The sequence below is a fragment of the Amblyomma mixtum genome, chromosome 1 (assembly GCF_055824585.1).
Source record: "Amblyomma mixtum isolate Tamu chromosome 1, ASM5582458v1, whole genome shotgun sequence".
Lineage (NCBI taxonomy): Eukaryota > Metazoa > Arthropoda > Arachnida > Ixodida > Ixodidae > Amblyomma > Amblyomma mixtum.
Genome location: NC_143012.1, coordinates 315337608 through 315365251, shown reverse-complemented (window position 1 = coordinate 315365251; position 27644 = coordinate 315337608). Strand labels below are relative to the sequence as shown.

Here is a 27644-nt window from a genome sequence, read left to right as displayed (position 1 = left end):
TACCGTCGCGATAGTTTTATTATAAGCTCTAAACAGGAAACAGTGAAGGTTTTTTTCATCGAACGCATTTGGGTTCGATGAAAATTTTAACGATGGATAGTTGGCAGTGGTTGGGAGCAAAATGATACAACTCTGCAATATCGTAGCTGACAAAAGTGAAGAATGATCGGCAATTTGATGAGAAAGCATTGGCAACAAAGCTTGCAAGGCACACGGTGAAATGCCGCAAACAAGAGATGCAAGTCACGTGTTACATTCACTACGCCGTCGGGAGCCGGCCTGTACTACGTGAAAATGCCGTGTATGTCCGTTAGCACGTTAGAGCGGGCCTACTTCAATGACTTTGAGTTAACACTGTTGTGCGCCTTGTTAATTATGTTATTCGCACTTCACTGACACAGCGAATCGTTCTTGCTGTTAGCCTGTATTTAGAAAGACTGGTCTTAGCAGAAGTAATTGTAACAGTGAAGGTGATCGTCGCAACATCTGCACAGCGCGCACATTTTACGTCACTTAGCGATGCTAGCGCTGAAGAGCTGTAGCTTCGTATGCAGGTAGCTGCGCCGGATTAAAAACACGCTGAAGTTTTTTACTGTGTGCGATATTGAAGGAGAGATGGTGGTAGAAGATTATACGTCCTAACAGTCTCTGATAAAGCTTGCATTTCACGAGATTAGCGACACCCACACAGTTTCAGTCCACAGATTGTCCCGAAAATGTCGCGTATTGTCATTCTTTAGTACTCGTGGAACCCTCTTCGCAGGCACACAACAAAAATTTCACGAGTAATCGTCCATCGACGTCACAGCCCTGGAGCAGCTCACTCTCTGCTCAGGTTGATGGGTAGCTGCCATGCTTCCAGAAGAAAGACGCACGAGTGGAACCTGTAGAAGATGACTAACGGGAGAGCCACTCTCGAAATGATGCCCCAGGACACGGCTCCGTACATGGCCAGCTGTTGCTGGCTGGATATGTGGTTCTGGCTTGTGAACGTCTCCAGGAGCCAGAGCACAAGGTTGCTGAACATGAGAAAAGTAACGACCTGCAGACCGGCCTTGCCGTTCTTCTTGGGCAGGCAACGCATGGCGAGCCGCTGAACAAACAACGACTGCAGGCTCGCAAAGAGGGCCATGAATGCTCCGTCCAGGAGGAGCAGCAGGTGCTCAGAGCCCTGGAAGACCCTTGAGGCGCCAGCAACAACGCCAAAAATACCGTACGTATAGACGGCGAAAAGGCCAATGCCTTGTAGGATTGAATTTAGTTGGGTCGCCCTGCCACGCTTGTGGTACGCGCCTCCGACTCTACAGAGACCAATAGCTGTGGCAAACGCCGACAGACCCTGGACAGCGCAGTGGAGTGTCGTGACCGCAGACAGGGTCTCAATTTCCATGTTCTCGTTGCTCAGCACGAAGAAGAGGATGAGAACAATGATGCCGGCCACGAGTACGAGAAGCCCAAGGAAGAGGCCCTTGCTGGAACCCTGGCAATCCACGATGCGGCTGGAAGAAGCGGTGGCGGCATCAATGCGGTCGGCGGTGGGAGAAGAACGGCGGCCGTAGTGGTTCTTGCCCCGGGTGCAATACGAGTAGTTGTCCCAGATGGTGTAGACGACCACGGCAGCCACAACGCTGTACTGTACGATGAAGGGTGTCAAGAAGGGCGAAGCCTTCTGCCAGATGGCGCCCACGGTCGAGTTGTGCAAGCAGCGCTGCAGCGTCAGCATACGTTCCATGGGCAGGTTCTCCATGGGCCGCCAGTCCGACGGGACTGCACGGGAAACAATGTATGTCAGGGCCAGTGTCGAAAATACCAGTGCATTAAAGTCATGGTCACTATTTTTTCTTGTGGGCGTCTATTCAAAGAAAACAGTCGTAGTTTTAAGCACCAGATAGCCGTTGTAACAGCCATCACGCTGTCTTACTCAAGATGCGAAATTGTAAATTGTGGGGTTTAGCATTCCGAAGTGACACATGGGCTAAGGGACACTGTAGTGGAGGGCTTCGGATTATTTTAGACCACCCGAGGTTCTTTGGCGTGCGCTGACATCGCAAAGCACCCGGGAGCTTTTTGCGTTTCGCCTTCACTAAAGCACGGCAAACGCGGCCGCGGGATTGAATCTGGGTCCTCCGGCTCAGTAGCCAAGCGCCATACGCAAGCCACCGCGAGGGGCTGGCATGCAGAGCAAAAGGCTGCGGTGATAGCCGAGTGGTCTCAAGCAGCGGCAAGCAAACCTGATCTGTTCGCGCCCCCGCGGGTTGAAATGTGCTCACGCTTTCTCGGAGGCGTCAGAGAACGACGCCGACGGTCAGTTTTTCCCGACATGGGGTTTTAATGCTAACGCAATAAAGTTCCTGGCTCACTCAAACCGTGATGCGACCGGTCAGCGGGTCTTGTTATGAAGCGCTAGTGGTGTTTATGAGCAGGCCTCTGGAAGCCCTTGACAGAAAAAGGGATAATCCTGCTCATCGTTGGTGGATTTGAAGGCTTCTTGGGGAGAGTCTCCATAGCAGCCACGGACAAAGAGGGAAGGAAAGTTTAATGGCAGTGAGGGTGGAGAACCACTCTGATAGCGCAGGCCTTACTGACTCATTTGGATTAACGCCTGCACAATCCATGTCAGTACAGTAAAAATAAATAACGAACATATTTTTGGAACATGGTATGCTGCGCTACGCATTGCAGACCGGAGTGATGTTGCTCTTTATACAAATAGGCCAAAATTAATCCATTTGGCTAATAAAACAATACTTCGCGTTTTTCTACGTAATAATGTTAGGCGGCTTCATTATCATCTTAGGTTCCCCGACTCGACGCTACGTCCGTGGCTTTACGAGTGCATCCGCTTTGTGACGGGCCTACATATGCGAACGTACAGAATGCCTTGTGGTCCCCGTGGTCGTCGATAACGTGAGCGGTGAAGTTGAATCCCTTGGGCGGCCAGATGTTCTCGCCTCCTAGGACGACGTGGCTCTGCCGCAGCCATTCGCTCGCGGTCTCCCAGAGCAGCAGCTTGAGCCAAACGGCGATGTTGGTGACCACCAGGTGGACCAGCACCAGGTGGCGTAAGCAGCCCAGAGACCGGGCCACGCTCTGCGCGCACAGGGATGACACAACAAAGTAGGTCAACCAATTGCGTTCTGCCTTTCGCGTTGGCATGCCGCCATGATAGAGCGAGAGAGAGAGAAAAGCTAGGGTAGGGGGAGTAAGGGGGAAGAGAGAAGAATAGATGTTCAGTTTAGTTTATGGGGTTTAACGTCCCAAAGCGACTAAGGCTATGAGAGACGCCGTAGTGGAGGGCTCCGGAAATTTCGACCACCTGGGGTTCTTTAACGTGCACTGACATCGCACAGTACACGGGCCTCTAGAATTTCTCCTCCAAAGAAATTCCAGCCGCCGCGGCCGGGATCGAACCCACGTCTTTCGGGTCAGTAGCCGAGCACCATAGCCACTGAGCCACCGCGGCGGCAATAGATGTTCAGTTTGTTGGATGGAGTGTGGTCATGCTTTCCTGTGGTCTTAAAGGGCGCCAACAGTGAGTCTACGGTCGGGCTCCCAAGCCAATGCATCTTAAATATTTGAAGTACAAATATTATTTAGTATTTGAGAATGAAATTATTTTTTGTTATGGGGGTTTAACGTCCCATAGTGACTCAGGCTATGAGGGACGCCGTAGTGAAGGTCTCCGGAAATTTCGACCTCCTGGGGTTTTTAAACGTGCGCTGACATCGCACAGTACAAGGGCCCCTAAAATTTCGACTCCATCGAAATTCGACAATAAAATATTAGTTGTCGCCACGAGCAGACGTCAAGCCTAAAAGCAAGGCGGCTGCTTAATGAGAAGGTGAGCAGCAGCGTGACGATATTTGGGCGCCGCAGTTATCTTGTATTTATTTTTTTCCTCCATTTGACTGAGTGCGAACCAACCCAACACAACAAGCTTATTGTGAAAAAGTTTGTATTTCCTGTTAGCACCACAAGTGGGTACAAAGCGTCTGCCCGGCTCTATAGCCAATACAGCCGCACCTGTTTGTCCAGAATGCGCCACAGTGCACTGCCACGGACCTGTGCGTTCATGAAGACGAAGTGCATCTGTAGGAATGTGAACAGCGCGTGTAGCACGGGCATGCCCAAGTTCACTGGATCGGTGCATGGCTTGGACAGCGTGAATATGGTGGCGATCTCGAGGCCGCTCGACAGCAGGGTCCCCAGGCCGAACACTGAGCGGGATTATGCAAAAAAGAATAGAAAACGCTGAGAAAAAGAAAAGATACCTTGTTCGAGGACGAGTTTAAGGAGGTAGTCCTGGATGCAGTGCGCAGTCAGGAAGAAACGTAAGAGGTGAAGTGCGTAAGCTTTGTTTTCAAGATACGATTTGTTATGCATTTTCACAGAGCCTCGTTCTTTGGTTCTGCCAGCGAAACGGTTTTAAACGCAATAATTACACTGCTTGTCTAGTACATCACGCGAATGCAAGCTAACGGCAAGAGGCCAATGTCACGAATCTGGACTCAGCGGAAACTTTTTTTTTCTTCTATTGTGTTTCTAAAACGCCAGTTTCAGCTGACACCAGTAATACCTTGACTTTCTCATTACTAACTCATTGTTGCTATTATGCGTATAGCAGTGAAGAATGCGATAATTTTGTGCAGAGGCAGTGACTTGTGCTGCCCGCACACGGCTGTGGCTGCATATCGTGGCTCGCCTTTCGTCCTCTCCATTCGTGATTCCTGATAGCAACTGCGGTTATGACGAATTTGCGAACGTTACACCGTTAATGCAGCAGATACACAGTGAGGAACCAATTCTGAATGCTGTGAAAGAGATTTGCGGGCAGCCTAGAACGTGCCTATATTTGCATTTTTTTCTTCGTTGTGAAAAACTTCCCCCCGGAGAGTTTTACTTTGGGACCTGCCTATGCTATATACAATCGTATTCCAACTTCTTGTATATGACTTCTGAAAAAAAAAAATTCAAATCTCGAGCTGGGGCAGGACAAGGGTAGTTGAAAATCAGTGGGAGAGGCCTTTGTGCTGCAGTGGAACATAAATGTGCTGGTAATCTTTGTTTTAAAGCGATATTTTTATGAGGAGCTTTCTTCGAAGTTGCCGTCGTTGTGCGTGGTAACGGAACCCGCCGCGAAATGACGAACGTTGCCCAGATGGGCCTCAACCGTATGAAGAGCGATTAAACATATAACACCGAGTCGGCTCTCTGTTCTCTGTTTTTAACGAGCTGTCCCCGTGTGAGCGAGGAGCGAGTCTCTCACCGATGACTCCTATGCGTAGGTAGATGCTGACGTCCGAGCAGGGCGTCATGACGCGACCGCGCCGCAGCGCCACCTCGGGGTCGCCGGAGTGTGGCTGTCCGGTCAGCGACGGACACCGGTCCACCATGGTGCTCACGTAGACTCCCAGCAGGCAGACCACCGACCCACCCAGCAGGTACGCGTACAGGTAGCCCTGCGGTGGCAGACGTCGCTACTTGCACATGTCGCCGGTGCCACATCGGCACCGGCAGAGGTATGGCATTACAATTTGGGCTGCACTGAACAATGCTGTCCCGGTGCTGTGTATGCACTGTAATATTTACCAGTAAAGAATATTCATCCCAAAAGACGGGACTCGAGGACCAGCATCTCGATGCAATTATTATGCCTTCGCGCGTGAACCTAAACACTACAGCCGATGCTGAGGCACCGGAGAGTCATGCATGGAATGATCTCGCGTACGATGCCATATAAGGATTACGTGGCTGAAGGTTTTGTTGGACTGCTCCCAACAACTAGACTACAATGCGGTGCGATTAATACTTCCGCACTTTCACGAGATGTCCTACCCAAATAGATGTCGTAAATATTCTCTCAGTTTTGCCATGTGATGACGAAGTTAACGCTGAATGCCACGGCGCGGCCCGTGACCTGGGTTTTCTGGATTCGTAATTATACAGGTACAGTCTTTCTCAAAAGTAACCAGGCTGCACGTTTTTGCTTCTCAGTTGTATATTAAAGCTATTATGCCAGCCCTCAAGCCCTAAATCTCTTATGGTAAGAAGAACCCCTGTTCTCACCTTCAAAGAACTTTTTGATCTTTAGGGAAGCCGTGAGGGCTCTGTTATACGAATGAGAAGCAAACGATGGAGCCTGGTTACTTTTGACAAAGACTGTACTTAAATGGACCCAATTCATTCCCGAAATGCGGCGAAGTTCTACCAAGAGCTAACATAGTATTTCAAGAAATGCTTCGGCGCGGCAGACAAGGACAAAACGTAGAATAACACCACAGAGCGCTCTGTGGTGTTATTCTACGTTTTGTCCTTGTCTGCAGCGCCGAAGCATTTCTTGAAATATTTATGACCAACTGGCCTACAAAACAACCCTTCTTAACATAGTATTGCCTAGTTTTTAGGAGGCTCGGCCTCTGACTGTCATTCCCAATGCTCTTCCAAATTACTCTCGCCTTTCAAAAGCGAGAAGCCACTTACGCAGACTCTTAATTAATTCCTGCATACGCTCGTATGTATATGGTTTTGCTGAAAGCAAAGTAGTGTTTCTTTTAGGAAAGGATATATGACGCAGTAACTGTCTCACTCCTCGGTGGACACCTCAACCGCGCCGTCAAGGAAAGGAGAAAGGCGGGAGTGAAAGAAGATAAAAAAGGTTCCGCAAGCGCTTCTTCAACTTTCTGTAGTGAACATTTCTTACCGCCAAATCACAGGCAATCCGTAATGACATTAGCGCTTAATCTTGAACGCCGATTACAGCAGAAGCAGGAATAGCTTTCCGCCGTCCTTTTTTCGATATTTCTGGTAACCTTGAAGTAGTAGCCACATCGGATTTGCCCCAGACCATGCATTGTTTATGATGTGGTGACATATCTTCACATTTCATGGCCGCTCCGGTAAATTCTGGTCTACTACCGAATCGCAGTTTGACAGAGAAAAATTTATTTTCATAATCTAAGCTCAATTGTTGGAAATTGTGTCAGCGGTAATTTGCGGCGGCAAATTTGACACGCCCTTGCAACTCCGCCCAACGACGGGACTTACGTGGAAGCTTAGAAGAGGCACTGAGTTGTCCATGACCTCCGTGAGCACCAGGACAGTTGTGACAACCACAGCAATTTTTCCATACAGAGCGCTCACCATGTTGCACGTCATGGACTTGGTACGCCTCCTACGCACAGCGGATAAGGAAAGGCACCATGCATAACCAGTGGCATTGAAGGTCTGCGGTACATTATGTGTTACCGTCGCCTTCGTTTTCAAAATATGACGAGTGAAATATCACAGGCGCTGGCAGTATCAAGATAGGGATCTTTTTTTTTGTTTTATGGTGTTTAACGTCCCAAAGCGACTCAGACTATGGGGGACGCCATAGTGGAGGGCTCCGTAAATTTCGACCATCTGGGGTTCTTTAACGTGCACTGACATCGCACAGTACACGGGCCTCTAGAATTTTGCCTCCATCGAAATTCGACCGCCGCGGCAGGGATCGAACCCGCGCAAGCTACGGATTGAAATATCATACCAGCTCAGCAAGACTCTCTCCAAAATCATGCAATAGACTGTTTTGAATCCTGCCCGCGCGATCATGCATCCATCCAGAAACATCAAAGTGGTGTTGATGGCCTGATTGAAGGCGTATACACTGCTGTGTAAGCCACAATATTAAACGAAAAAACACTGCAAATATTTTGAGTGCACCTTCTGGAGCCTATAATTCAGCACCTTAGTTCAGATAAACTTTGTGGCAATTCTGTTTGAATGTATCAGTGACTACTCCCCAGGATCTCATGCGGTGCTTTCTTGATTGTTAAAAATACTTCTGTACACCTAAATAAAAACTATTCTGCTGGACGAACTTGAAACTGTCATAGGGCCATATATGACATAGTTGCAACAACACCGAAGACGGCGGACAACGGAAAAGGCAAGACAACACAGCGCTGGCTAATATCTGAATGATTTATTCTTAAAGCAATGCTGGCATCTTTTTGCACCTTCAGAGCCCGGAGCATTACAGAAGGGAGTAGAATGCATTAAGTACAAAAATATAGCAAAAGAATGCGGCAAATGCAGAAGAACAAAAAGGGTTTAACACAGGAACACAGCAGAATGCACATTACTAATAATAAGCATGTTCTTCAATGACAGGTATGAATAACAGCGCGTCGGTAATTGTGGAAATTACCTGGTTTTGTACAAACACTATGCCACTAAGCTTCTCAGGTCAGCCACTTGACCATAAAGTTGTTAGAAGGGTGCGTCTGCACAGTTTCAGTTCAGGGCAATGGAACTTCGGGTGTCCCTATGCCGCACAGTGGATGCACGGTGTTACAGTCACTGTAAATGCATTTTGTTGTTTCAGAGACACAATTCATCGGCAGGATCATGTCCGTTTGGCCAAGCCGAAGACGACAGTGACAAAATGGTTTGGTTCGGTTTATGGGGTTTAACGTCCCAAAGCAACTCGGGCTATGAGAGACGCCGTAGTGAAGGGCTCCGGAAATTTCGACCACTTGGGGTTCTTTAACGTGCACTGACATCGCACAGTACACAGTGGACGAAATGTTTTGCGTTAGCAGCGCAGCCACGGGCGACTGCCGCGTACCTGCACTTGGTGGAGCTCTGCGATGAGTCGGCCGAGCCCTTGCGGGGCTGGCCGAGCGAGTCGTCGTCGGGGACGGCGAAGGGCGCCCGTATCTCGGGCAGGCTGCCGTTGCCGTGCTGCAGCAGGCTCGAGTCCGGCTCGGCCTCGTGCACGGGCGGCGGCAGCGGCAGTGGCGGCGGCGGGGGCAGCGGCGCCGACGGCATCTCGAAGCCCGGGTCCTCCTGGTACGCCCTCAGCAGGTCCCCGTTGCGCGCCGGCTGCAGGGGCTCAGCGGACCCGTCGTCCGCCGCCCCGTTCCGAAGCATGGCGCCCGCGCGCTACGGGGGCCTCGGCCCCTCCCGCTGCGGCTGCTCCTGGCGGTGCTGCTGCTGCTGCAAGGGAGCGTGTGTGCACGTCTTGTCAACTGAAACACACTCCGGACTATGCACGCAGACACTGCATATTGATTTAAGAAAGTAATTGCTCATTAGAATCCACCTGAACAAAGTGGTTACGAAGAAAAGCTACGCAGCATTCTCAGAATAAGCGTACATGGACAAAATTCTTGCTGGTCCAGGACTGGAACCCGGAGCCATCGCCTGTCCAGGGCAGTGGTCCCGCAAATTCGGTGTAGCCGTATGGCTGCGCTTGGGGGATTTCCCTAAATAAATTGGACAGACCTTCTGTGCACACAGGTCACTCTACTGACGTATCTTTGCGTTTATTTTTCAGCGTATAATGCAATTAGCGGCTTTGTATTGTTTTGATCATTATCATCATCATCATCATCATCAGCCTGATTACGCTCACTGCAGGGCAAACGCCTCTCCCATGTCTCTCCAATTAACCCTGTCCTTCGCAAGTTGCGGCCACCGTATTCCTGCAAAATTCTTTATCTCATCCGCTCATCTAACTTTCTGCCGCCCCCTGCTACGCTTGCCTTCTCTGCCCCGTACAAGCCCATTTCTTCTTCTTGATTTCAACAGGATGTCATTAACCCGCGTTTGTTCTCTCACCCACTCCGCCCGCTTCCGATCTCTTAATGTTACACCTATCATTTTTCTTTCCATAGCTCGCTGCGTTGTCCTTAAGTTAAGCTGAACCCTCTTTGTAAGCCTCCCCGTCTCTGCCCCATGGGTGAGTACCGGTAAGGTACAGCTGTTGTATACTTTTCTCTTGAGCGATACTAGTAAACTGTCATTCATGATCTGAGAGAACCTGCCATATGCGCTCCACCCCATTCTTATTCTTCTAGTTATTTCCCTCTCATGATCCGGATAAGCTGTCACTACCTGCCCTAAATAGACATATTCTCTTACTACTTCCAGCACCGCGCCGTCAATTGCGAACTGCTGTTCTCTTGCTAGAAGCCAAATTCTTCCGCTTAGGACTAATACGAACAGTCGGAGAAGCCTTACACTGCGACTCGCTTCATACTTGAGCCGTTTCCGTTTCTTTTTTTCCTTTCTCATCAGCAATTACGATGTTCCTGCCGGCTTGCGTTCTAAATTCCAGTGTTCGCTGTGGCAACGCGCGTTAAGCTCTTCGGTGATCGGTGTGGGGAACATCTCTGGCGGGAAGAAATGAAGCGCACGGCGTCACGCGTACAGCTTCCGGCCTACGTCAGCCGCTATCGATATGCCACGGGTGTGAAAATGACTGCACAAGTGAAATGCTGTACCACACGCAGAGAATTATCGATTATTCGTAAAATCCCTCGCTTGTTCTCGTATACAATCTGTACGTACTGCCAACAGGGAACTGCCTGTCGCTAATGAACCTTGCGCTGGCTTGACGATCCCGTCGCAGCTACCATACTGGTAGAATTGCGTGCACCGGTGCATGACGTGATTTGGGCGTAAAAATGCGCAATTCGGAACTGCGAATTTCTCCTTCATGCAGCAGGTTTTACAACGGTATCTTTATGAGAAAAGTTTTCCAAGTTGTCCTACGTTGTATTCGGCGTAGCATGCTTCAATCGAAAGCTCAGTGACGTACGTCACTGCTTCCCTGACCTGTGGCCCATGTGCACCATCCCCACCTCCGAAGAAACACGGCCCACCCACAAGTCCGCATGGCGCAGAGCAACCTAGATCGAGAGGCCATAAATGGTCCGCACAGAAATTTTCAGAACCCGAAAACTTCGAAAAAAAAAAAAAACGGATTTCCCTGTGGCCTGGAGACGCGGCCAGGCGCCGAAAGATGCACTATGCAGGTCGCACTACTGAGCAGACCCCTTCAGTTCGTGATGGTATGCAGGGACTGCCAAGCAAATGAACTTTTTTCATTGCTTCCGAGTTCCGGAAATTTTTGTGGGCACCTGTACAATTCTAGTGGACAGCAGGTGCTGCATTACCATTGGTCAGAATGTGATAACGTGATATCGAAGTGGTGAGGACATTAAACTTTCTCTTGCTACAAACATAGTAGTACAAATATTGCCACTACAGAGGGAGCATGAGGAGGGGGAGGGAGAAAGAGAGGTAAGCTAATGATGCAGCTGTTACCTCTGCGCCAATGGGAAGTTGCGAAAATGCTGGGAGGTATTTTTTTTTTCCGATCATGCTCTTCTGACAGATGCCTGTCTACGTCCGCCCTTAAAGTTCTCCACACTTTTTCTCGCTACGCAAACGCACCTTGCCTCGCATATAATTCTAAACACAGGCAGAACATCTTGCTACACTCCGTACGGTTAATTAGTACTAGACCAACATCGGCAATTTACATGTACTACGGCTGCTGAGTTTGCTCTGGCCGTTCCCGCGTTACCTTGAACCTCACTGACTAGGAGAAACGTATCTGCCAGACATCTGCAGCCGCTGTTGCGCAGGATCGGCGTCGCTCCATCGTACGCGTATCTATGAAGGCGTCACTCACTTACACAGCAAGGAGAAACATACAGGCTGCCTAAGGGCGACATATGTGAGGGTGCGAGGTTGAGAAATGGTCGGACAAAAGGGAGACGATACGAGGGCGCGCCACTTATCATCGTGGCCTGTTGCCGCGCCAGCCAGACGCCTCGTCCACGCGTCCGGTGTCAGATCGCTGCTCGACGACATGCGGAGCCCGCCAGAATGGATCTGTTGCAGGCATTCCGTGGTGTGCGCTAGCTACGTGGTCTTGTATACTAAGACTTCTGTACTCGCTGCTACGCACAGCTCACGTCGCCGTTACAGCGATGACTGTCATCTGCGGAACACAGTTTTTCAAGTTTTAGGGCGAACGCTTGCAGAAGTTCGTGCCTGGCTAGTTCAGCTTCCCTTCAAGTCATCGTACAGTGAGCTGTTAAATGGGAATCAACACTAAGTGCGCCAATCACGGGGAGGTTAGAAATTATGCTTCGCTGATCCGGGCCGCATTTTATAGTTCTGCGCTGAAATCATGGCTGAGAGTAAGCTGATCGGCGTCACCGGCTTCGGTGGCGAAAGTGACGCCACACAGTGAGACAGGGACAGGAAAATTAAGACGAGAATTGTCATGTAGTAATGCCCCAGTTGGTTTAAACAGGCGTCTGCCTAAGTTTTCACGCCTGCTCCTGTTTATCAGTGAGGCAGTCATGAAGGGCGACAACCAAGCGATTCCCCTCGCTTCATTCACACTGGCGAGTCGCGGACGTCGTACGACCGACTTTGACTCGTGGCCTGTACTGGCTCACCCCTGCTGATGTTCGCAGTTGTACTACGAGCAGCCTCCCCGAAGGATCTCGTTTGGAATTAGGGAAGCTATAAAAACACAGATGTAAAACGAGCGCCGGTGGCAGGGTTGACGGTTTTGCGACCGCACTCGCAGGGCTGGAAATATAGTATAGCAGCGAGCAACAACGCCCACATCTGTCGCTTTTAAACTGAAACCATCGTTTGCGATTGGGTTTTGAACCTCCATGACTCTCATGAGTGAACGCGCAATTACTCTTTCTGAACGCTGCTAGCACAGCTCGAGGCCTACCTGCCATGAAGGTACACTGCTTTTAAACCACGCAGTCTTAAAGGCACTGAAGGGTCAAAGTAGAAAGTTGGACGAGCAGACATGGGCGCATTTCTGCGGTCCCATGGACTTTTTGGACTTAAAAAGAGTGAGTAGAACATTTACCGTATTTTATAATTTGGCGCAGGTGTGTAGCCACAAGTTATTTTCAGTGTCACTTATCGTGCTGCCGCAGGAAATATGTTTACGAAGTGGCCGATAAAGTCCTCATTGCGAAAAAACTCACTCGCCCACACCTTGCGTATGAAGATGGGGAAAGTGCGCGAATATTCGCAAAAATTGCAGCGTACGGTGAAACACAATTCCAGCCTGCAAAACTGTGCCATCATCATCCCGTGGCAGTTCACGCAATGCTGGTGCATCGTTATAAACGCCTGCATTTTGCACATAAATTTACGTTCTGATCCAAGATAAAACGTCACGTTTGCGCTTATATTTTTAACACGATAGCGATAAGGAACCTGTGTCGTAGAAAAGCCCGCGTCGTTGGTTGTGAGCGAAAAAATCAACGAAAAATCTCAAGAGGAGCAACCTTGGGGGCAAGTATGCCGTATAGGTCACGTGGCCTTGTGACGTCATCGCAACCTGCCCACCGGATTGTGTGCAAAACTGCCCACCGTGGCAAGTGGCAGTTAAATTTATGATTGGTCGCGAAAGGTTGCTCACGAAGAGCAACCTAAGTCTCACAAGCCCCACCGGTGGCAGAACTCGGCATCGCTTAACCGCTGCACCACTGCGCCAGGAGTGGTATGATGACTCCCAGGGATCTGTGAATGTAGAGATTGGCCTTCTTCATATAGAGGAATTAATTAACCCACAACTCTATCGCGTCATACCCTTAAGGCGGAGCTTAAAGGACAACTGCATAGGTTTTAGAAATCGATGAGCTTAAAATTGTCGAATGTGTGAAACATGCAGGTAAAGCATGCGAAATCCTTTTGGGCTAGCATTTGAAATGGTGACGTAATCGCCGATTAAAATCGCGAAGGCCTTCAAGCTTCTCCGCAGCGCACAACGCCAAGTAGGGGTCGCATGATGACGCCATCAAAGGTATCGGTACATTTCCAACGCATAAACGCCTGCTTTGAAGGTAAAAAAAAACAACGCCACTGGAGGCAAAGCCCGCCGAGTGTTGTTTGGCAGCATTTAACAAGGCTCGGCAAGGTGTGTATCAGGCACGTATATGACGGTGCGTCTCTGTCGCTGACATGCGCGGTGCGAGCTGCCTGTTATCACTAGCGGGCTATATAATCGGCACGCTTCAATAAACACACGTTCTTCTTGTTCTGGACATCATGCTGTTGCCACGTTCTTTCCAACTCGGATACATGGTGTCAGAAGTGGCTAAGACGATCTAGCTACACCGACGGCGGACGAAGCATGGAACGGCTGGTCGCACCGGAACCGCTGCGTCTGGCAGGGAGTGTCTCGGCATCATGGAAGCGTTTCAAGCAGAAATTTGAGATTTTCCTGCAAGCGTCGGCAGTCAAGGACCAACCGAGAAGTGAGGCTTCGAAAGCTGCGCTCCTGCTGAGCATCGCCGGTGACTAGGCACTCGATGTGTTCAACAATTTTAAGTTCGAGTCGGGCGAGAACAAGGATGACTACAGCACCTTGATAGGAAAGTTCGACGCCTACTGCACAGAGGTGAGCAACGAGGTGCATGAGCGGTACCTTTTTCGCACGAGGAACCAAGCGGAAGGAGAGCCATTCGAAAAATTTTTACGTGACCTGAAGAAGCAAGCTTCACAATGTAACTTTGGGACGTTACACGACTCAATGGTAAGAGACCAGATCGTCTTTGGTACCAACAGTCCTAGATTACGGGAGAAGATGCTTCAAGAGAAAGGATTGACGTTAGCAAAAGCGGAGGAGATGTGCAAAATTGCAGAATCAGTAGCACAGCAAAAAGAGGTGTGGCGTAAAGAAGAGAGTTGTGTGGATTTTGTTTCAAGGCGGCGCACAGACTTGCAGCATGCACAGAGTAAAGAGCCCAAGTGCGACGGGGAGCAATGGCAGTGTAGAAAGTGTAATCGCAAGCACAAACCGAAGCAATGCCCAGCATTTGGTAAAAGGTGCTACGTGTGTGGTAGGTTTCACCACTTTGCTGTCTGCTGTAGGAAGTCAAAAGAAGTGAGCGAAGTCGACACACTTCCGGAGAACGATTTTGACGTACTAGACGTAGGAATTAAAAGTGGCACGAATGAGTGGACTGTAAATGCTGAAGTCGGCGGTCAGGAAATTGCCTTCAAAATAGACACAGGGGCGCAAGCGAGCCTCTTACCGTTTTCAGTCTATCGAAAGCTGCCATCAGCTGGAGCACTAACTCCGACGAGCACAGTACTACGGGCATATAACGGCGGCGTTATTACGTGCTTTGGGACAGTGTCGGCAACTGTACGCGTTGGAAATTGACTGGGTAAGTCCACTGGTTGTCGTCAAGAAAAAAGATGGCGGTTTGCGAGTTTGTTTGGATCCCAGGCAGATCAATCGGCACATTAAGAGGCAGCATTTTCCCCTCCCGAGACGAGAAGACATGGAAGCTAAGTTGGCGGGCGCGAAGTACTTCAGTTGCTTGTATGCTAACTCGGGGTACCACCAGATACCGCTAGACGAAGAAACATCAAAGATATGTACTTTCTCGTCACCTTTTGGGAGGTACCGATTTTTGCGGTTGCCGTTTGGAATATCATCTGCACCGGAAGTGTTTCACCAAACAATGACGCAAGTTCTAGACAGGCTGCCAGGCGTGCTAGTATATATTGATGACATTCTGGTGTGGGGCTCAACGAGACAAGAGCACGATGACAGACTAGTAGCTGTCCTGAAAGCGGTCGAAGAAGCGGGGTTGACTTTCAATGCGCAGAAGTGCAAGTTCAATGTGACCGAAGTAAAGTTCCTCGGTGACATAATAACCGGAAATGGCATATCTCCTGACGCACAGCTCGTTAAAACAATGATTGACATGCCAGAACCAACAAGCAAAGCAGAGGTTCAACGTATGCTGGGTGTCCTCAACTATTTTGGAAAATTCGTGCCGCGGCTGTCGGAAAGAACGGCGTTATTAAGGGATCTTATCAAATGTCGCTCCGATTTTCAATGGACTGAAAACCACGCTAGAGAGTGGAAAAGCGTAACGCAAGTTTTGACTACCGCTCCCGTGCTCGCAATCTTTGATGCTCGAAGGGACACAAAGATTACATGCGACGCTTCGCGGAACGGGGTAGGGGCGGCCCTTCTGCAACGTCATTCTGATGAATGGCGACCCGTGGCATACGCGTCCCGTGTGTTAACACAAGCAGAGCAGAGGTATGCTCAAATCGAAAAGGAGGCCCTTGGCATTTGCTTTCGTTGCGAAAAGTTCCATCAGTTTGTCTACGGGCGACAACTGCTAATAGAAACTGACCATAAGCCACTCTTATCAATTGCGGAAAAGGCAATCGATGACATGCCACCTCGACTGCAAAGATTTTTTTTGCGCTTGTTTATGTATGACTTCTGTTTGCAGTACATTCCCGGCAAGAACTTGGTTCTAGCAGATATGTTATCGCGATCCACAGCTGATGGCAACAGCAGCAGCCACCAAGACACAGGCATGGATGAAGTGGAAATTCACGCAGTCGAATCCCTGGGTTATATGGTGACGCCAACGACGCAGCGCGAACTGCAGAGAGAAACGGCGTGCGACGACTGTCTGAAAGCCGTGGTGCAAAGTCTGTCAAGGGGCCAACCAGTGGAGGGTGAACTCAAGCCTTTTACACAAGACCTTTCTGTGGTTAATGGAATAGTTTTTAAAGGCTCCAAAGTGGTCGTACCAAAGAGCATGCGAAAGAAAATTCTGTCTAGAATTCATGCGGGACACCTTGGCATGCAAAAATGTAAAGAGAGGGCACGTCGTCTTGTTTTCTGGCCGGGCCTTAACAGTGAGATTGTTTCTCTGGCATCTAGCTGTCCAACCTGCAGGAAATTCGCTTACGCGCACGGAAAAGAACCGCTCCTCATGCGGCCAACTCCCCGATGTGCATGGTACCGGGTGGGAGTGGACATCTTTTTCTTTGCTGCAGACTCGTACCTGGTTGCTTACGATGCATTTTCTAACTTCCCAGAGGTGCAGCAACTTCAGGACACTAGTGCAAGGGCTACAATTGCTGCACTCAGCGCTATCTTCGCAAGATGTGGCGTGCCACTAGAAGTGTGCACGGACAATGGTCCTCAATTTTCGAGCCACGAGTTTGCCGTGTTTGCACAGAACTATGACTTTACACATGTGACTTCGAGTCCCCATTACCCTCAGTCAAATGGTTTGGCTGAAAAAGGTGTGCAGGTGGTCAAACGCATCTTGAAGAAAACCCAGGATTCCGGGGATGATTTCTGGCAAGGCCTGCTGGCCTATCGATCAACACCACTCGAAGACGGCCGATCCCCGGGGGAACTTTTGCAAGGGAGACGCCTGCGAGCCAACCTTCCCGACTTTGAAGAAGTGCCGCGCAGCAAGGTAGAGAAGCATCGCCAGAAAACGCAGGGCAAACCGTTGCCGAAGCTTTCTCGAGGCGACGTGGTAAGGCTGCGAGGAACTACAACGTGGGCTCGGAAGGCGAGGGTAGTAAGCGCTCCGGCTCCAAGGTCGTACCAGCTTCTAACGGAAGATGGAAGAATTCTGCGACGTAACCGGCGACATCTCGCAGAGACGCGAGAGCGTTATGCCGAGACGAGCAGTGACGACGGTGGCGACACAAGTGGGCCAATCGACAACCCCCGGGTACCTGCCTCGCCTTCGTCGCCTGGTACCTGCCTCGCATCGCAGGCCTCGGGAGGGCCACAAAGCACTGCTGGGGAACCACCGTGCGCGGCCAATACAGCGGGAAGCTCGCCTCCGGGTGCCGTGCAGCCACCAGCATTAAGGAGATCGTACCGGAACAGGAGGGCCCCGCAACGCCTTTGCTATGACGAGGAATTTAATCAGTGCGCTTAACTAATCCCTGTTGCTGCAACTGTTTTTGTTTGTTCCCGCGAAAAGATGTATCAGGCACGTATATGACGGTGCGTCTCTGTCGCTGACATGCGCGGTGCGAGCTGCCTGTTATCACTAGCGGGCTATATAATCGGCACGCTTCAATAAACACACGTTCTTCTTGTTCTGGACATCATGCTGTTGCCACGTTCTTTCCAACTCGGATGCAAGGTGTGGCTGACGGCAGCGGTAATTTGAAATCATACCTTTTGTGACGTCACACTGAACTTCCCCGCACTCGTCCGGTGCTTCGAGGTGAAGCGCAAAATTCAATCGTCGATTATGTCACTATTCTAAATGCTAGGGCAAAAGCGCTTGGCATGCTTCACCTACAGCATATATAGACTTGAATACTTGAATATCGCGAAATTCTCAAAAAGTGATGCAGTTGCCTTTTAAGTGTCCCCTACAATTTTTCTTTTTTCATAGGCTGTGGCCTGAATTTGGGCGCAACCCGTGCCTCGGACAGCCCCGGAAATTCTTTCCCTCAACAGCGCGAGTAAAGCAGTCTTCGGGTAGAAATGAATAGAACTAAAGTTGTTGTTGGCCTAGTTACTATTAACTTTCCTAGATAGCACCTAAAAATTTAGTTAAAAAAAGATGCTGACAGGATATGTGCATGCTCTATCAACGTCTGTATTTTGTTTTGTTCTTTACTGCGCTTTACATGTCATGAAAATAGACGTCGTACTCTTGCATTCGCATCACAAGCGGGATTCTACAACTAGTTATTTGCTGTGTCTTTACGAAAGAAAGAAATATGAGAAAGATAAAAAGCAGCATCTACAAAAGCCGCTGCTATACAGATGAAATTGAAGCACGTTTACGTTTGCTTCGCTTTCCAACCGTCTTGCGTGAGGAGAGATGAAGTGATAAGTACGCTGGTGTCGCATAGAAATAAGAAACAAGCAAACAGACAAATTATTACAGCCTCCGCCTGTGAAGGGCAATTCGTTTCTGGAAATGAGGCTTGTCGGACGCTTTGCCGTGCAGTCAGAGGACGATAATAAATGAGTTCTCGCTCGAACATCGAGGAAGAAACGAGCTTCAGTATGCTTTCAGAAATACGCTGTGAGTTTCTTGTAGCGTAGATCAACGAAACGGAAGAGTAAACCTAAAAAAAAAAAAAATCTCTTGACCTGGGCCGCTGTGAAGGAGTAGAATGCGAGTCCATTTGCAATGTCAAGGAGTGGGAGGGATAGTGTCGGGGCTCTTCCCCCTATACGTCTCCGTGTCCTTCGCTTTCTTTCCCGATATTCTAAAAAAAATTGAGAGAAATATGACACAACAGTTCAGGCGAGTTTTCGCATCCTCCATGAATCCACCTCATAAATATTTATTGTGTTTTCTTTAAGTATGCTTATATTCAAATTATCGAAAGCGCTTTCCCTATTTCGTTGAAGGTATGCAGGTTACCCTTACGTCCCCAGGGCCAAATAAGTACATCTTTGCCTCCTACCTTCATCTCCATCTGACGATAGCTGTGGAAGGTTAAAGGCCAAGGCTGATTTATGAACAAATGTAAGAGGCAGTTGGGGGGGAGGGGGGGGGGGGGGGGGCGTTCGATAAGCAAAATAATTTTTAATTTTTTTTTAAAAGGAGGTCAGCATGGTTTTCCAAAAGAAAATATCTCGCTGATTAATTCCCTTCCTGTCGTCAGCTCAATGAAAGCACGACGTTCACGTCCGGCGTTGCACATAATAATGTGCGACTGAATTGTAGTATTTCTCTGAAATCGGAAACTCAGCAAGAGAGGAGTGGTGTGCAGTGCCAAGAGTAAAAAGCCCGTTGGTGGTGCCCGTCGCCTTTTGTGTTTGTAGTGTCTGAAACTGCTGCTGCGCATCTTTGCAGCTTTTTGTTCCTGCTCCGCCATCCTGTTCCTTTGTTTTCAGTAGATGCTCAGTTCAAACTGAAGCCTGAAGCATGTACTGAGCCCGTCTCACGCGGAGAGAGCTCACGACTCGCATTGATCGCACCCTGACATCCCGTGCCCGAGGAAGTAAACAGGCCGTGGCGCTCGGCGACAAGGTCTGCCCAATGAGCAGCGATGGTTACAAAAGCAGAGCACAAGGACACGTGGCTTGGGGACCACGACACCAAGGCCGCCAAACGACGGAGGCCCCGGAGAGGATGAGGGTGCGTGCTGCCCGCTCGCCAGTTGGCCCCAGTTGCGTCAATAGTATGCATGTATACACATGGCGAGCGGACCGTTCGCATCATTCGACTCTGGCCGTACGCCGCGGTGGCTGCCAGCCCGATCAGAGCGCCGCGCGCTCTGCATGTACTACAAGCGACGAGAAAGAGATGAATGTGCGCGACAGTGGTGAATGAGCGCGGAACGCGTTTACCAAGGACGCGTACACACAATGGAAGCGGCGTGCATGCAGAAGGCGTACGAATTGGAAGGATGCGTCTAAACACGTCCTGTTCCCACTTCCCTCCCTTCTCCGCCTCTATAACCTAAACATCCCATGCGCCTCTCGCCGTGGGAACGCAAATATCCTGCAACATCGACCTCGCCGTTCTGTTGGTAGGGAAGGCGACGCGAGCGCTGTTGTTTCGTGTGGTCTGCAGACGCCTTTCTCACTGCACCGTGCCGCTTTAGCTCGCACGGGATCCGCTGTTTTTCCCTTTTACAGCGACAGCTGCTTACGGTACATTTTCCGCCTCCGATCACGTGACCAACCGTGCACGCAGCGCGCCCTCGCGCCTCGTGCAACATTCGGTGACATCAGGTGGGGCGCACGGTCGTAAGGTGCCACCATATACGCTTCGAACACCTCTCGGGCGCCCTGTGCGCGTTTGTGTGGGGGTTTACAAGGAAAGGACCGGCAGCAGAATTGAAATGGGTGGACACCTGGGCCGTACCGAACAGGAAGGGATTAAGGAAGGGCTGGAACGGGTAATTATTTAAAAATTCAGCAGATCGTCGCTCCGCGGGAGCCCAATGATGAGTACGGATTTGAGTAAAGTGAAGGGCTCAGTAACTCTCACTTCTCGGCTGAAACCTTAACCGGAAGGGAAGGGATGAGAAGGGAGTGAAAGAAAAAAATAGAATTGGGCACTTAAGCTCCGCCTTAAGGTATGACGCAATAGCGTATTGAGGTAATTCCCATATATGCAGTAGGCCATTCTCTATTTTTGCATTCATAGATCCCTGGGAGTCCTCATACCCCCCCCCCCCCCCCCCCCCCCCCCCCCACCCCCACCCCCTCTTTTGCGCAGCGGTGCAGTTAAGCGATGCGCCAATCCCCTGCGATGGCGGGTGTTGACACCGGTGGGTCTTGTGTAGCCAGGTTGCTCTTCCCGAGCAACCTCTAGAGACCTATTTGAGACGAACTGCAACTGGCCAAGGGACAGAGGTTCGAGTTTCGGCTCGATTATTTTTCTTTTCAGCGCAGAGTCGTTTCCTTCTTCAGGGGCAATACTTAATGGTGGTTGAATGATGTCACGACCTTGCTGACCAGTGAGGGATTGTGTAGGGACGTCACCACTGTTGTATAATCTCACGGCCGCTCGATCTCCCGTATAGAAAGGCCATGACGGTGTGATCTATCTAGGGTGATCGAATTACCGGCGTGAAGTCATGTGGTTGTGACATCACGACCCTTTTGACCAATGGGGAATTATCGCCCGCAGAGACAGGGTTTCGCGTCGAACGGGAACTATAACTCTATCGTGTTAGTAATTTCCACCACCTCGGGGTCTTTACCATGCACTGACATCGCACAGCACAGGGGGTGCCTTTCGCATTTCGCCTCCATCTAAGCACAGACGCCGCGACCGGGTTTTGTCCTCCGGTAACAACGGAAACTTCTCGGCAAATACCTCAACCGCGCCGCGAGGGAAGGGAGGAAGTTGGGAGTGAAAGAAGGACGAGAGAAAGGGTGCCGCAGTGGGGGTCCCCGGAATAATTTCGACCGCATCGTACAGCTCTCGGGCGCCTTTTGCATATCGCCTCCATCGAAACGCGCCCGCTGCGGTCGGGTTCGAATCCGGGAACTCCATTTCAGTAGCCAGCCTACGGATCAAGAAATGCAGAGTGGACACAGAAGAGATAGGTAGAGGAAGAGAGAGAGTGAGAGGGGGGGGGGGGGGGCTTGGTTTGGTTTGTGGGGGTTTAACGTCCCAAAGCGACTCAGGCTATGAGGGACGCCGTGGTTAAAAGGGCTCCGGAAATTTCGACCACCTGGTGTTCTGTAACGTGCACTGACAACACACAGCACACGGGCCTCTAGAATTTCGCCTCCATCGAAATCCGACCGCCGCGGCTGGGATCGAACCCGGGTCTTACGGGTCAGCAGCCGAGCGCCATAAACACTGAGCGACCGCGGCGGCGCAAAAAAATGAAAGCCTGTCGAAAAGAGGCCTGTCGAAGGTAGGCCTGCGGATATATTGATTGCTATAGTGAAATCTTGCATTAAGTAAAAAAAAAAATACGTTCATAAACGGTTTCCCGCTCAAGAATGCTTTTGTCCAGAATTGCTGAATATCTGGTAGAGTGTGAGTGGCAACCCAAGGGTCATGGGTTCTTTTTCCAACCAGTTTTCCCGTTTTTCAGTTTATTTCATTTATTTTACATTCCTATATGTTACAATGACATCTCAGTTCTGCATGACCTCATAGTCCCAACTGAACTCTAGTTTTAATCGTTTTCATCCCGCAGCCGAACGTGTGACCTCACAACTCTCTCGGCCAATCCTCCGAACGTGCACTGTAGCACTATCGATTTAAAAGCAGACGACTTTCGCCGAGTTTAACTAACTACTTATGCTTCATACTACTATCACACATACTTCCGGTGTCCGAAAAACCGCGAAAAACCTTCGACGGCTAGTAGCCGGCAGGTGGGAAAGGCCTTCTAGTGTGCGAGAGGAGCCCCAGGTAGCTACTGACCCCGTGTTAGGTTTTCCTGTCTCCGACGGTCGGAGCCCGTTGCGTATGGTGGGTGGTCGGGCATCCCGTGAGTGGGGCCGCACCATTGGGCAATCTCGATGCTCTCCCTGTCCTGGCCAGGCGGGCCAGTAATGGAGTCGAGATAATTGAAGGATCAGAGCAAAAAACTCGCTGTCCCCATTCCCTTCCCACGTCCCATTTCCCTTTCCGCTACTTCCCAGGGGAGGTCAGGGGAGCCTCCCCGGGCCCGCTCTCTTGGCTGTGGGTCGCTAATGTAGCATTTTCCCTAATATTTTATCTTTCCACCCACGGGTGGTCAAATTACAACTTGCCTACGGGCCTCCTCGTTTATTTTTCAATTGGGTTAAGCCTGTTGTGTGTAAACGGTGCAGGCAGGGGCCTATTATTTTTATTTCCTTTTCGGTTGCCCCAACCTATTCAATGTTATCATAGGGAATTTTTTTTGTCTATTCCTTCCTATGATTTCTCTAGTCTTCCCTAAGGCTCTGTCGTGCTTCTGCTATCATAGCTGAAATTCAACATTGATTTTAAAGACTGCCGTCTCATTTGTGCATGCAGACAAGCAGCACTTCAAGCAAGGATACCCAAATAAATTGCTGCGGGCGCATTTCAAAGGGTGGTGATATATTTAGAGCCGGAACTTCATTACATTCGAAAGCGGTTCTAAGAAGGAGTATTTAAAACACCTGTTTCATGGAGTAATTTTTTTTTTTTGGTCAACGCCGCCGTCTGCGCGATGCACTGCTGTTCAAGTGGCCGTCGAACAATTAATTAAAAAAGGCGATAAATTGTTTTTCAGTTGCTAACAGAATGTAATCCGCGTCGCGTAGTATGTTTAGAGAATGTGACGCCGAGATATCAGTGATGTGGGGCAAAGCATATTTCCTTTCTGGTTGTGGCCTAGCTTGGTGTGTCGCCGAACAGTAAATCACCAGTGCTTAGCTGATTTATAAGCATTGAAAAGGACAATGACTGTGGAAGAAAACTGATGAACGAAAGAATTTAAAATACGTCAGCACATACTAAAATATCATATATCCAAGCCCGCCGTCGCGTTGGTTCAGTGTTCATAGTGCTCGGCAGCTGACCCGAAAGACACGGATTCGATCTCGCCCGTGGAAGACGTATTTCGATGGAGTCGGAATGTTAGAGGCCCGTGTACTATGCTAACACCGTGTCCGGAGCCCTCCACAACGGCGTCGCTCGTAGCCTGAGTCGCTTTGGGAATTTATAAAACCGTAAAACCAATCCATAGTATATCCAAGCTATTTGGATTAATTTTTTTTTGTCAATTTCATATGCTCTTCACTTCCCACTAGTAATTATTTGCCTGCTAATTAAATGTATGGTAGTTCTGGTGACAACCTCGCCAAAGTCCCCTCTTCTCTGCACTTGGGGCGGCAAAGCTCATTCACAGAAGGAACAGCCCACCCTCATCTTTCCTCTGCCACCGTGCGCAGAGGCCTATTTGCTGCTGAATTCCCGCTGTATTTGCTCTACGTTGAATAAATCAGTGAGCCTTTTTCGGGCACTGAAAGCAGCCAGACGTATAAAAAATTACGCTGCTCTCGAACCGTGATTTGATAATGCTTCTCTCCCAGCTTTATTTTTTGTTGTTGCCATATACGCCGTGCCGGCTTTGACATTGAACTTTCTTGCAGCCGCTATGACTGACTGCTTCATCACCAGAAGCAACGCTCTGAAGGATTTATGAATCATTTGGCTATCAAACCGTCTTACTTTAACGCTATGACTTCACTGAAGGTTACACAGTACGTACACGACGTGAGCCATTAAAGAGAACTTCATAGACCATTTTAAGAAACAGAAAAAAAAAACAGTTACTTGCTTTAAGCAGCCGCTTAAGGAAGAGAGGTACACTGAAGTTCGTGAAGCTGGCGGCCGAAAACTGTTGTACCGTGGCCAAACGGAAACGTCCGTTAAACGCAAGCCCGATGTAACTATAGCAAAATCGGGAACGGAGTGCAGGCTTTAAATGAATGAGCGCCCACTGCTTGCACCATCTTGGACCAGCGTGATGAACAACTGCTTTCAAACCACGGAATGATAGCTAACCGGAAAGTGTCGCGTAAGCTGTCAGCTGCCATCTTTCACTGATGGTGCAGACAGCTAGTGCTGTGCGATTAATTACACCTCAAAACGTGGTCGAATTCAAGAGACACACATAGAATTAAAACGCAATTTTACAGTCTTGAAATGTATCGGCTTTAAAGCAATCTATGCTTTTAATTTACGAACGTTATTTTGCAAACAGGCGATGCAACTACGTAGAAAAGCTCTCCATTTCTGCGCTCAGCCAGTCACTGCGGGATTACAAGCTGCAGAAAAGGAGAATAACATAAATCTCTACTTGAGTGAATGCCAATCAACCAACGTGAGTGAAACAGTTTCTCGATAGCGTCGATGCTCACTGGCCTTCCCCGTATTCGAGGTGGACAGAATATGGCCTGACAGCCGGACTGCTTTCGACGGCTCATTCAGCGCTTTTCCTTCGTCTGAGTTCGTTTCAAACCTCTAAGCTGTCCTTCCGGAAACATACTTGGATGAATTTTTGTGATGTTCGTATCTTCATATTGTCCTATTGTCGCATATTACTGCATTTTACATAATCGTCGTTGAGTAGTTGTGCGGATAGACGTCGTTGAGTAGTTGTGTCAGCACCCCCTCCATAGCCCTTATAGATAAGGTCGTTGAGTAATTGTGACGAAAGGCGACATGCAGGACATTTCCCGTCACACAGTGCGCTTTCGTGTGGAAACCATTCACTTTGACTTCACGCCCTTTGGTTATACGACAACAAGGATCAAGCGTATACAACTGCCCCATATCGCGCAGCCATGCGAGAATGACGACTCCGTGTTTCCAGGGAGAATGCGCTGGCGCGCTCATTGACGGCTAGAGACACACGGGGCGGCAGATTTACGCCGCCGGGGGGGCTAGAAAGCGTTTTGGGTTACGCTTTTGCCCCAGCGAACGGCGTGGCCCGAGCTGTGTCACTGGAGAAGCTCCTCCGCGAGGGACAGTCATGATTTCCCGGAGCGATTCGCTCCTCCTTCAGCCGTGTCAGCAGAGCGGCCGGCGGTTTCTTCTTGCCAGCGATTGCACAAGCACCGTCTCCACCCGACGACGAGAATTCACGAGCGAGTGAACTTCCGACAACGAGGCGGCGGCGGCCGTTCTCGTCTGGAGCGACGGTTGCACAAGGCTCGGTCGTGTGACTCTGGGATATGTCTGTCGAAGGCGGCTGTCGAGTCGTTAGGACTACACGCATTGATACGAATGATTAGTTACAAGCGGTTTCTTTCTTGCTAAAAGCCTTTGGTGGCTGGTGCAGATTATTGTTCTCACTGTTATTTTACCAACAAAGACGCCAGCCATTGGTAGGTTCTCCATAAATCCGTGTTATTTAGGCGCAAATTTTGTGTAAAGTGAAATGTAGTAGGCGCCAGACTTGCTGCCATGTCAACCCCTTCATCTGGTTTCGTGCACAGTTAGCTTTACCTGCACCGTCTTGTGCTGGCTGCTCCAGAAGGTCGCTGGCTGTTTTTGGTAGATAAAAACGGATGATTATGTAGTAGTAAAAAATACAACCGACTCCGAACATTCACTAATGTTAGTGAAGCAAGAAATAAAGAATCAACGGAGCTCGCGAAAACCTGTAATTTCCGTCTGCACCATACTGCGATGGTGAACAACTTGGTTCTGCCGGGGCTACCTCTACATCGTTTTGAAGAATAAAACCAGCGGAAAGGGCGCAAACACATAAGCCACAGACAGTAGTCAAATAAAGTCAGTTGATAATCCAGTGTCGTCCTATGTGCGTCTACTGTGTCTGCGTCTCTAACCCGCGGGTTTTATTGTTCAAAATATGCGCCTACTCGCCCTACTGCTCTGCGGAGTTATATACGCCATATGCCTGTAGGCATGCTTGGAACGTAAACCGTCATAGATTCAGATGAATTCTTTTATGACACAGTTAGTACTTACTGCTCGACCTATATGCCTTAGATGGGCATGCACATTACGAAAAGGATCATGGACAATGGAGGCACGTAGTCAAGGTTGTTGCTCGGTTTGGGTTCGCATTCCCTTCTCAGTGACAATGATAGTGTTGCCGAATATCTTAACGCCGCTTTTTTGTTCTTTTCCGCTCGGTTCAAGAAGCGTCTCAGAGGGCTGCACAATGTAGCGCGTTTACACATTATTATCTGCAGTATGCTTAATCACTGCACAAGAAAGCGTCGCTAACTGCATGCGGGTTAACGAGTTTCACAAGATCCTGCCCAAGGATTAGTACCCTTCCACATCAGCAGTCATGCAACGAAGCATTGCTTCCTACCAAGCGCGTAAGGACACACCGCTCAGATATCGTTAAGCTATGAGTCGGGTTTCAAGAACACGGACACATGCATGCGCTCGTTGAAGGTCTTGCTTGCTGGCGGTCGGCTTTCTGGAAACGTACGCGAGGGGGTCGAAATATAGTGACGAAACTGTTCCATCCTGATTTACAATCCTAACCAGTCCTTATAAAAACAGATTCCTTGCAGATGTACCACATGGTCTTTGCCTCGCGTCATTATGGAGGACCCGATCGCACGAGACGGCGCGACAAACACGCAAGCAGGACAATGACAAGCCTTCCAGCTGGCCTTCAGTCAAGCCGGTGCTATACGGGGTCCATCACTAAACCAGTGCAGGTCCACATTGTGGAACTGCCATCCTCACCTCCGTTATATACAGCGCACTGTCCTCCTTCGGAAGGGGAGAGGCGCACCGTCAATCCTCAGAGATGATCAGTCGGCGATCGTTGTCGGTGCCGGCGGCGAGGCGTCATCGTGAGAGCATCCGTGCGCAACTCATCACTGGGTCCCGCCACAACAGAGCGGGCAAAAACACAGCGTCGGGACGAGTGAGCCTGGCACCAGCGACGGCGGAGGGCCGCTCTGCGGGCGATCAGCGACGGCGGAGCAGCCTCGCGCGCGAGTGGCGGAGAGAGTGACGGCGTGGACCGCAGCATCCGGCGGCGTCGGGATGCGCAGGCCTTCGCGCCGCGCCTCTGGACACACCGAACGGGGCCTGCAGGCGGCGAGGGTATGGGGGGCCCGCCCGATGTGTTGTGTATCC

The 27644-nt window shown here is 49.8% G+C and overlaps 1 protein-coding gene across 3 annotated transcripts; it reads right to left on the bottom strand.

The window, feature by feature from the left end:
* Positions 1-27644, bottom strand: LOC149372541 (proton channel OtopLc-like). Of its 3 annotated transcripts, none has more exons than XM_089567042.1 (7): positions 27246-27644; positions 8609-8973; positions 7045-7171; positions 5267-5459; positions 4063-4217; positions 2874-3090; positions 1-1767 (listed from the first exon to the last, which is right to left on the bottom strand). In XM_089567042.1, exons 2-7 carry the CDS (start codon positions 8911-8913, stop codon positions 821-823), a joined length of 1944 nt encoding a protein of 647 aa, XP_089423168.1. In that variant the 5' UTR covers positions 8914-8973; positions 27246-27644; the 3' UTR covers positions 1-820. The 3 variants fall into 3 exon arrangements, with proteins under 3 accessions (XP_089423168.1, XP_089423166.1, XP_089423167.1); XM_089567040.1 differs by having other exon boundaries at positions 8609-8979; positions 27246-27643; XM_089567041.1 differs by having other exon boundaries at positions 8609-8976; positions 27246-27643.

Excerpts from the sequence above, each read along its gene's own strand:
- LOC149372541 (XM_089567042.1), bottom strand. The coding sequence starts at position 8,913 with ATGCTTCGGAACGGGGCGGCGGACGACGGGTCCGCTGAGCCCCTGCAG. Across the intron at positions 7,172-8,608 it reads CAGAGCTCCACCAAGTGCAG|GAGGCGTACCAAGTCCATGA; the intron begins GTACGCGGCAGT and ends CGCTGTGCGTAG. Across the intron at positions 5,460-7,044 it reads TGCCTCTTCTAAGCTTCCAC|GGCTACCTGTACGCGTACCT; the intron begins GTAAGTCCCGTC and ends CTGCCACCGCAG.